The sequence below is a fragment of the Primulina eburnea genome, chromosome 12 (assembly GCF_022965805.1).
Source record: "Primulina eburnea isolate SZY01 chromosome 12, ASM2296580v1, whole genome shotgun sequence".
Lineage (NCBI taxonomy): Eukaryota > Viridiplantae > Streptophyta > Magnoliopsida > Lamiales > Gesneriaceae > Primulina > Primulina eburnea.
In genome coordinates this window covers 28,580,269-28,591,289 of record NC_133112.1, presented here as the reverse complement: position 1 = coordinate 28,591,289, position 11,021 = coordinate 28,580,269, and the positions used below count along the sequence as shown (strand labels likewise).

The window sequence follows — 11,021 nt, the reverse complement described above, 5'->3', positions numbered from 1 at the left end:
TAGCGGATGGCATCAATTGAGTTAAAGAGTTGAAAGAACAGTTGGAAGATTTACTGGCCAAGGGGTATATCAGACCAAGCGTGTCCCCTTGGGGTGCTCCAGTCTTGTTTGTGAGGAAGAAAGACGGTTCAATGAGACTCTGCATTGACTACCGGCAACTAAACAAGGCAACGGTAAAGAATAAATATCCTTTGCCTCGCATTGATGATCTGTTTAATCAGTTGCAGGGTTCATCTGTATATTCCAAGATCGATCTGAGATCTGGATATCATCAGTTGAGAGTCAGGGATTATGATATTTCAAAGACAGCATTCAGGACCAGGTACGGACACTATGAATTTATTGTCATGCCATTTGGTTTGACGAATGCACCGGCTGTATTTATGGGATTGATGATCCGTGTTTTCCAGAAACATCTGGATGATTTTGTAATCATATTCATTGACGATATATTGATTTATTCAAGAATATGATTGAGCATGCAGAGCATTTAAGAACTGTGTTGCGAATTCTGAGGGCTGAGAAATTGTATGCCAAACTGTCCAAATGTGAATTTTGGTTGAGACAGGTTGTATTTCTGAGTCACATCATATCTGGTGATGGGATTTTTGTTGATCCAAGCAAATTCGAGTTCGTGACCATTTGGCCGAGACCGACATCAGTACCCGAAATTCGCAGTTTTATGGGTTTGGCTGGATACTATCGCCGATTCATTAAAAAATTTTCTAGTATTGCCAAGCCGATCACTCAATTGACTCAGAAGAATGCTCCATTTGCCTGGTCTGAAGAATGTGAGACCAGCTTTCTTGAATTGAAGAAAAGGTTGACCAGTGCTCTGGTATTGACTATCCCGTCAGGTACTGGTGACTTTGTTGTTTATTGTGATGCTTCTCACCGAGAATTGGGTTGTGTTTTGATGCAACGAGGGCATGTGATTGCTTATGCCTCGAGACAGCTGAAACCCCATGAATCCCGTTATCCAATTCATGATCTTGAATTGGCAGCCATCGTCTTTGCCTTGAAGATATGGTGACATTATCTATACGGTGAGAAATTTGAGATCTATTCTGATCATAAGGGCCTGAAATATCTGTTTTCACAGTCCGAGTTGAATATGAGGCAGCGGAGATGGCTTGATTTGTTAAAGGATTTTGATTGTGAAATCAAGTATTATCCAGGGAAATCTAATGCAGCAGCTGATGCACTGAGTCAAAAGATATGTTCTCTATCCTTATCGACTATGGGTGTTTCCAATTTAATTGAAGACTGTTGTTTGTCTGGATTAGTATTTGAAACAGATTATCAGCCATTGAGATTACGTGCTATTCGGGCCGAACCAGAACTGATATTGAGAATAAAAGCGGCTCAGAAAGTTGATCAGAATGTTCAGAACTCGATTGTGATGGTCAGAGCAGGACATCGATCAGAGTATCGGGTACGTGACAGTGTACTGTATGTGAATAATCGTCTAGTTGTGCCCAATGTTCCAGAGTTGAGACAGCAGATATTGACAGAAGCGCACAGTAGTCGATTCAGTATTCATCTTAGTGGCAGAAAGATGTATTATGACTTGAAAGAACAGTTTTGGTGGAAACAAATGAAGACTGACATTGCATAATTTGTTTCTAGATATCTGAATTGCCAACATGTGAAGGCTGAAAGAAAGAAACCAGGAGGATTGTTACAGAGTTTGTATTCCTGAATGGATATGGGATCACATTTCCATGGATTTTGTGACACAGTTGCCACGATCCTCCCGAGGTTGTGATGCGATTTGGGTCGTGATCGATCGATTGACCAAATCTGCATGTTTCATTCCATACAAGATGACGTACCGATATGATCAGATGGCTGAGATTTACGTCAAAGAAGTTGTTAGATTGCACGGGGTGCCGAAGTCGATTGTTTCAGACCATGATCCTCGGTTTACTTCGCACTTCTGGCAAAGTTTGTAGCAGGCTCTCGGTACGAAGTTACATCTGAGTACCGCATATCATCCACAGAATGACGGACAATCAAAACAGACGATTCAGACATTGGAGGATATGCTGAGAGCTGTAGTGCTTGACTTTAGCACTAATTGGCAGGATGCATTGCCACTTTGCGAGTTTTAGTACAACAATAGCTATCAGACGAGTATTGAGATGACACCATTTGAAGCGTTGTACGGAAAGAAATGCAGATCCCCTCTGTATTGGGACAATATCTCGGAAGTTCCTGCTGGACCTGACATGATCAGAGATATGACTGAAAAAGTAAAGTTGATTCAGAAGAAAATGAAGGCAGCTCAGGACCGACAGGCCAAATATGCCAACATCAGACGACGACCGTTGGTATTTGAGACTGGAGACCGAGTATGCCTGAAGATTTCACCTTTCCGAGGAGTTGTCAGATTTGGCAAGAAGGAGAAATTGTCTCCACGATATGTTGGGCCATATGAGATTCTCGAGAAGATAGGAGATCGTGCCTATCGACTCGCCCTACCGCCTTCATTATCAGGGATACATGATGTCTTTCATGTATCTATGCTGCGGAAGTATCTCCCTGATAATTCTCATATTATTCAACTAGACGAGACCGAGCTGGACGAGACATTGAGTTATGTAGAGAAACCGATCCGGATTATCGATCGCAAGGAAAAGCAACTTAGAACGAAGACTATTCCTCTTGTAAAAGTTCAATGGACTCGTCATGGTATTGAAGAAGCGACTTGGGAGACTGAATCAGATATGAGACAAAAATTCCCAGCACTATTTAACTGAGGTGAGTTTTTTTATTCAACATTCTCTGATATACATTTCCTTTCGATATGATTTAATTGCCTGCGATTTCGGGGACGAAATCATATCCTAGGGGAGGAGAAATGTAATGCCCGAGATTTTGATTCTGTTAATCTGGGATTATTGATTATGAACTGATGTGATGGTAGCTGGGCCATCCCGAGCCCAGATTTGGCAAAGCATGTGAATTACGTATATTTTGTACAGAACTGTTGGCATCCGAGCGGTGGAAAAGGGCCGCCCGAGCACCAATGCATTACAAGAATGGATTTTGGACAGAGAGCCTGGCGCTCGAGCGGTAGTTTTTGACCGCCCGAGCGCCAGTGTTCATCAAATATATGTTTCGGGCAGAAGATGTGGCGCTCGGGCGGTAGTTTGTGACCGCCCGAGCGCCAAGGTGCAATCCGAAAATGCTTGGATAGAGAATGCCACGCCCGAGCGGTAGTTTAGCACCGCTCGAGCGCCGACCCAAGTTCAAGAAAAGAAGACACGTTGCCTTGACATGCAATTGGAATATATATATATATATACATATCTCCTTCAGAATTCAAAAGAAAACGAAGAGAGGAAATTGAGAATTCTTAAGAAAAATCCCTACGCCTTTATATTTCAATCCGTCCGTCTGATTTTGAATCCGACTTCAGTACTGTGTTCCTATCAACGGAGGCTACAACTGGACGTAATTTTTGTTACGTTCTGACATGTTTTGGAATTATGATATTGTTAGAATCGAATACACTTCATATATGATGTTCTTTGCATGTTAGACATCGTAGAATTGAAGTCAGATTGAGAAACGAATTGATTACGAAATTGTTATGATTTTTCAGAATATATCGATTGATATTGGACAGACTTGAATTATGGATTGATTACCGATGGTATCGGATATGAGTTATGAATTGTAATTGATGTCTGTTGATATGGTATTGACGGGGATACTGAGATTGTGCCGTTATGCCGTGATTTGAATTAAATCCAGACTAAATCATATTCAGTGTTGAATTGAGAATGAGATATTGATATTATAATTCTTGATATGTCGTTTCAGATTTACAGAGAGTCTTGAGTTCAGAACGGTTATTGCTTCAAACCGAGACTAAAAACGAAAGGTATAAGTCAATGTGGTATTGAGAGATCGACTTAAGTAGTATATACTTGAGTTTCCCTAAATCACATACTTATTGTTATTATATGTATTGATTTGATTTGATATGTTTGTTCTATTGATTTATAGGAAGCATGTATTAGAAGAGTGATATTGTGACAGAAGTTCATGATAGTGGTGGGATCGCCACGAGCACATTGCACGATGTCACAAGATAGTGAGTGTATCACATATAGGTCACCGGACGGTTGGCTATCGATGTGGATAGAATTAGAGTTTCTTCTATTACTGGTGATCGATACCATATTGATGTGGTTTCTTCTATTACTGGTGATCGATATGGAATGCCAACGTCTGGAAATCGGGATCCCTAGACTATGATTGAGTCTAGTCTGAGTCGTGGAGTCACGAGTATGATTGACAGTTATATATGAATTATGCTTCAGACTTTGATTTATATCTGATATCTACTTCATGCTTTAAATTGATTATATGATTGCATGTTCATTGATTTATACTGGGATTATATTCTCACCGGAATTATCCGGCTGTTGTCGTATTTGTATGTGTGCATGACAACAGGTGGGACATGATCAAGGTCGAGGAGATGACGAGAATCAGGATTAGAGTGGAACCACGGACTTTGATGTTGCTGTAAATAGGGTTTGAACACTTGATAGCTAGTTGTTGAACCTTAGTTTGTATTGAATGTATGTTGTACAGGACTTGTACCTTATGTTATATTGATATGTATAATAGTATGATTTCCATTATGTTCCGCATTTTAAAAAAAAAAATTAGACCCTGTTTATTATAATCCATTAAATTATCTAAATGACGATTATGAACTTGATTAGCGTTCGGGTCCCCACAGATATACTTTCATTTGAATGTTATTTTATCGATCTACTGCTCGTGGCTTACTGATTTTCATTTTGATTCACAAAGTTCGGCTGGACTTATTATGCACTATCTTTTAATTTTTCTACTGAACTTTGAAGGTTGAGATTTTATTTCAATTGTTAACATCAGTTGAAATCACTACCAATCAAAATTAAAAAAAAAAAAAAATTGTTATGTGTTTATTCACTATCCTCTAAACACCTCCACTAACATTATATTTTGGCATGAATAACTTTAATTTGTCTAAAAATTAGATAAACAAAAATCAACATAAAATTTAGGAAGTCTTCACCAGAGTCGCTGTGATTCGAGAAAAGAAATTACTGTTTTAAAAATATTATGTACACAGTTTGCTTATTTCCAATTAAATTAAACGAATATCCATTGGAGCAACTTATATTGGAAAATAAATATATAATATATCCACTAAGGATTTTCTTCAAAATTTTCATGAAGAAAATATATTATTTTAAAATTTAATCATTGAATATAAATATATACCAGCTAAAAATAAAATGAATTTACGTACATCTCATTTTTCATATCGAACAATAATCTTTTGATAACATATTAAATATGAGTTTGAATAAAATGTTATTTTAAAAATATTATGTCTTGGTATGCATATTTTTAAATTTTAAACAAGAAGTTTTTTTAAGTCATATTAAAAAAATAATAAGATACAGAATAAGAAAGAAAAATAAAAATAAAATGTGACTTGATATGGAAAGCTTAGAATAAACATAAATTAAGATATAAAACACAGTAACCATTAGATCTTAAATACTATTTTAAATTTTCGTGTATTTTTTGTAAATCTACGGATAAATGTCGAATTTTATTACAAAATTTTAAGGAGCACAATGTTAACTGAATTTTCTATAATGGAGACTTATTAATAATCTTGATAGAAAAATAATCAATAAAAATATTATTAACAATTGATAATATAAAAAATAAAGACAAAACATATTTAACAAGAAATAAAAATAAATCATCTATCACTCCGCTGTCTATTTCTAATCAAGCATGAGTTGAACACCGAAATTAGCAGGCCCCACAAAACCCGTAGATTTGTGTTTTATCCCAGACATTCAAACTAAACAAGATTATCTTTTTCGATTGAGATTACCTAAGACGATTTTGTATACATTGTCCTTAATATATACATATATATATATATATATATATATATATATATATATATATATATATACTCAAGCCACCTTCCATAATAATTAGGCAAAAATTTATGTGAGACGGTCTGACGGGTTGTATTTTGTGTGACGGATCTTTTATTTGGGTCATCCATGAAAAAATATTACTTTTTATGCTAGGAGTATTACTTTATATCGTAAATATCAGTAGGGTTGACTCGTCTCACAGATAAAGATTCGTGAGACCGTCTCATAAAAGACTTACTCTAATAATTAAATTAAATGGTACAAAACAATAGTACCTAAGATTAAAAAAATAAAATAAAAATGGCATGCCATTAAGCATTAAGCGGCTGAGAAAGACAATTAGCGTGACTAATACAATATTTGTAAAAGATTTGATTCATTATAATTGTGTGGGCGTGCCTTTAAACAGTTCCAAAAGGTTACCTAAAGAGTTTGACTAAATCATAATGGGATTTGATTTTGAATCATAATTATTGATCCTTTAATGATTTTAGGGCTAGTACATATTTATCAATATATTTCGGATATTTTTCTTGTAGCTAACCTTCTTCTTTTCATAGTTATACCTTATATAATGGATTTTATCTCGTTGATAGCATAATAACAATATTTTTAGGAGCTAGTTTTTCTCTTGCTCAAAAAGATATTAAGAGATGTTTGGCCTATTCGACAATGTCTCAATTGGGTTATATGATGCTAGCTCAAGATCCTTATTAATACCCTTGAGATTTTCAAAAAAAAAAAACTTGATTGAGCTTGTAAAGTCACTCCTTGAATAAGTAATCAATTGAATTTTATTCGATCGGATAGCACCAACGAAACGAGTGTTAACTCTCATTTCTGAATCGACGTGTTATCGGACACTTATTTTGAATTCGATAATTTTCACAAAAAGAATTTCGACATATTTCTTTGTTATTTTTATGATAATTAATCCTACTACTTCTGGGTCTGGAATTTCCGTGCTTGAAAAAAAATACTGAGGCATATCTTCCAAATTATAGGTCTGGTACTAGATGAGACATGTTAAAATTGTCTATATTTATAATAAAAAAATATGAAAGATCAAAATAAAATATTATCTTACAAAATTGATTCATAGATTAGTTTACAAGAGTTTCTGTTTATATTTATATCAACGCATAAAATCGTTGATATCATTGCATAATCTTGCCTTTTGGTTTTCTTGTAATCTTATTGATCATTGGAAGAAATATAGTCAAATGCTTTTTTTAAGGGAAATAAAATAATAGTTTCTTGATAGGTGAGTGTTTGTGGGTGAACTATTATGAAGCAGTAGTTATTTCAGAATTTATGATAAATTCATATGTACGATTAAAGTTGTGAATTGATCCCTGACATGAGATTGGATATCAAACACAGATACGAATCAATGCTCTTTTCCACAAACAGAAGACCAAAATAAAAATTACTAGAATTTTTCGAGTTGAAAACATAAAATTATATTTTTGAAAGAATTTATTCCTTTGGAAAAAAAAAGAGCAACAAATTAAAAACACCAGTTTAGATTGTGGGTGTCCTTCGAGATTGTCAAGGAAGATTGTTGCTAGCATTTGGGAAGCAGATTTCTCAACCTCGGTCTGTTGCCCATGGTGAGTTACTGGCAATTCATGAAGGAATTAAATTGGTTTATGAAAAGAATTTTCGCGATGTTTTGGTCGTATCTAATTCTGTACTGGCAGTGCAAGTAGTCAATTTCGTACAAGATGATCCGGGTAATGTTGGAGCATGTGCATCTGATATCAGCATTCTGGTGCAAGCCCCGTTAATTTCTGGAATAGTTTATGAGCCTAGGTTGTCTAATATAGTTGTCCATAATTTGGCTAAATTTTCTCTGTTGGTTGAATGACGATTTTCCTTATTTATTGGTCGATTTTGTAAGTAACGATTTATCTTAATATAATTACATACTTACCTTTCAAAAAAAAAACACCAGTTTAGATCCGCAGAGTACAATCAGACATAGCGATGGAGAAAATTTTGTTCTTCTTTAATGTTTTGGTCTCATTTCAAGATCTTTCTTTCCTTTCAAAGCCAATTTCCAGTGAAATTAGTTAAATCTCAATCGTCATCCTCGATGATTGTGCAAGAAAATACATATTCAAGAATTGAATCAAAATGATAGTTCCAATTCAAAATTGGTGTATCCCATATATACAAGAATGGCCCCATGAGGTTAACTAGTACAAAAATTGTTGAGATTTTGACTAATCTTTCTGCTATACACAATCCCACAGAAAGATATAGATCAAAATATCAGCATATATAGAGCTCTTTCTCGACACATTCTTCCCAATGGAGTCAAGGTCCAAGACCGACCATTGGTTCTTTGGGGGAACCCTCGAGCAGTTTACTCGACGATCGTTTCTTCTCGAGTGGAAAATCAATTCAATCGGATCGAGAAAGGGCTGAATCTCAATCGTGGTAGCAAAGAAGCATGACTACGCATCTTCTGATGATGTAGAGCCTAGCCCTTTGCTCTCTAAGGACTCTTCCAAGCCCCCGACTCGAAATTCTTCTCTTTGCGCTGCCACTGATCATCTTCATCTTTCACCTTGGAAAAGGGAGTAGTTAATTTTCTTGAAAGGGTTGTGGTTGAAGTGGTTTACAATCAGTGCAAGGCGATGGTTTTTATAGAGTAGATTGGAGGGGGGCTTTGTTGTTTGGGAAGTGGTGGGGCAAAGCAAGGACGGGACATGGAAGAGCGTGCGAGTGCTCCCTAGCTCACCAGACAATTCCTCCGATGGGTCCCCTCTCCACTTGGGATTCCATTCCCACGATTATATTATTGGGATATTACACACACAACTTGTTTCCTTCCCTTCGATTTTCACTTATTTTCTAGCAGACAAATTCATCAATTCTACTGCTAAATTATTGTTTCTTTTTTTTCCCCGTAAAACTAAATTTCAATTAAAAGGGATGTGGTAAGCAAGTTGTGTGATTCAATTTGTCGATCGAGTGCATTCATAAATTACGTGATCGTATTGTCAAATTCAAGTAGAAATATATAAGACAAAATTCACACGTATCCTTGATTATATATTGGTATAAATAGATATAAAATCAATCACGTCTTGTGTTTTTATTTCATTTTCAATCCATTTAATATAACATAAGAAAAAATTATGAGACCGTTTCGTAGATCAATTTTGCGAAACAGTTTCTCTAATTAGGCCGCTCATAAAAAATTATTAATTTTTATCTCAAAATTATTACTTTTTATTGTAAATATGAGTAGTGTTGATCATTATAACGAATAAACATATGTGAGGTCATCTCACAAGAGACATACTCTTGATATAATTGTTGCCCACAATGATGCAATTCCAATTTGTCAGTGTGTGTACAATGGTCTCCCTTGATATTATATATATATATATATATATATATATATATATATATATATATATATATATAATAGTTGTATTCATATATGCAAAATATTCCATCAGCTCCATTTACTTGCTCGAAGCTATGTGGAATTGAATATATGTGTCCCCATATTTGTTGGCTTTACCCACCAACATAGTGGGTCGGCAATGGCTTGGATCAGGCAACATATTTCCATTGTTTATTGGCTAAGTATTGTAGCTTGCAGTTGATGATTGAATATTGCAATTATTGGATTTGGAGTTAATCATAAAATTTAAAAACTATATATATAAAAATGTAAAAAAAAAATTCGTTATTTAAATTTGACATTCTACCTAAACTCAACACCATCGAAGAATTGGGAAGTGAGTTGAATCCTACTTCAAAATTTCACATCTTAACCAACTTTAATGTTATCACCAATTCTTGTCACCGTATTTGCTTTTGATGGCCAAGCATGTACATCACATCTCATGTGCGACAATGTTTAGAGACAAGCACTTATACTAGTTACTCTGCATACATGATGCGTGCGTGCAAAGTATTTTTTTTATTATCGATGGATTAAAGCAAAATTTCACAAATTGTGGAGGGACCAAATTGATATTGGAATTGTAATAAAAAAAATATATAAAAAAAGTGTGTTGAAATTTTTTAAAAAATAATAATATAATATTAGTAGTATTATAAGGATAATGTTGGAAGAAAAAGTTAGTGTCTTTCTTAGATAAATATTATCATATTCTCAACTTTAATAAAATATATATAATTAAGAGAATATATATATATATATATATATATATATATATATATATATATATATATATATATATATATATATATATATATATATATAATGTACCTCTTACAATAATATTCAAGAATACTCGGGTTTAATGTTAATTTTAACCTAGTATTTTACCTTAGTACGGATTGCAAGGATTATCTAAAATTCTTGGCTAAATGATCAATTTAGTGCTTGCATTTTTTTAAAAAAAAAAATACAAAATTTAACGGAAAAAATACATAAATTTGGTTTTTAATTTTGTTGTTGTTTAAAAAGATATTATTGATTAGACTAGTAGGTCAAATGTTATTTCTAGAAAGGAAGGATAAGGTGCCGTATGTTTAATAGATAATTGTAGTATTTTTTTGTGGGGGTGCTAAAATGACTAGGATTTTATGCTTTATGTCTTTATCATATGAAATTTCCTGCGAAAGCTACAAAATTAAATCACAAAGTACCACACGCTTGTGAAAATAGACATGTTTGATTCACGCATCCTTTGGCCCTCGAATAGAGAAAAAGATTTTATCTAGAAAAAAATAGCTTGATAAAGAACTCAAATATAACAACTTGAAAAATAAATGACGAAAAAAATCGATAGGGTAAGATTGCGAATCTCTAATATCGCACCCATTGGGTTAATGATCGTGCAAATTAGCGAAACCTTGAGTGACATATATACATACATATGATATCTATGTCATTACTTGTTAACTTCTGGAATAGTATACATCAGCTCAACGCCATTAGCTAGCTCAGGTTGGTGAAGGATATATCCCGAAAAATTTTCTGTTAGAAGTAGATATTACCCTGGATATGTAGGATGTCTTGATTCACGAACACAAGCAGCAACTTGAATCTCG

At 34.3% G+C, this 11,021-nt stretch overlaps 1 protein-coding gene across 1 annotated transcript; it reads right to left on the bottom strand.

The window, feature by feature from the left end:
* Nucleotides 1-8,104: 8,104 nt before the first annotated feature.
* Nucleotides 8,105-8,616, bottom strand: LOC140807431 (small polypeptide DEVIL 4-like). The gene has a single exon (XM_073164266.1). The coding sequence runs from the start codon at nt 8,541-8,543 to the stop codon at nt 8,412-8,414; it is 132 nt and encodes a 43-aa protein (XP_073020367.1). The 5' UTR covers nt 8,544-8,616; the 3' UTR covers nt 8,105-8,411.
* Nucleotides 8,617-11,021: the final 2,405 nt, after the last annotated feature.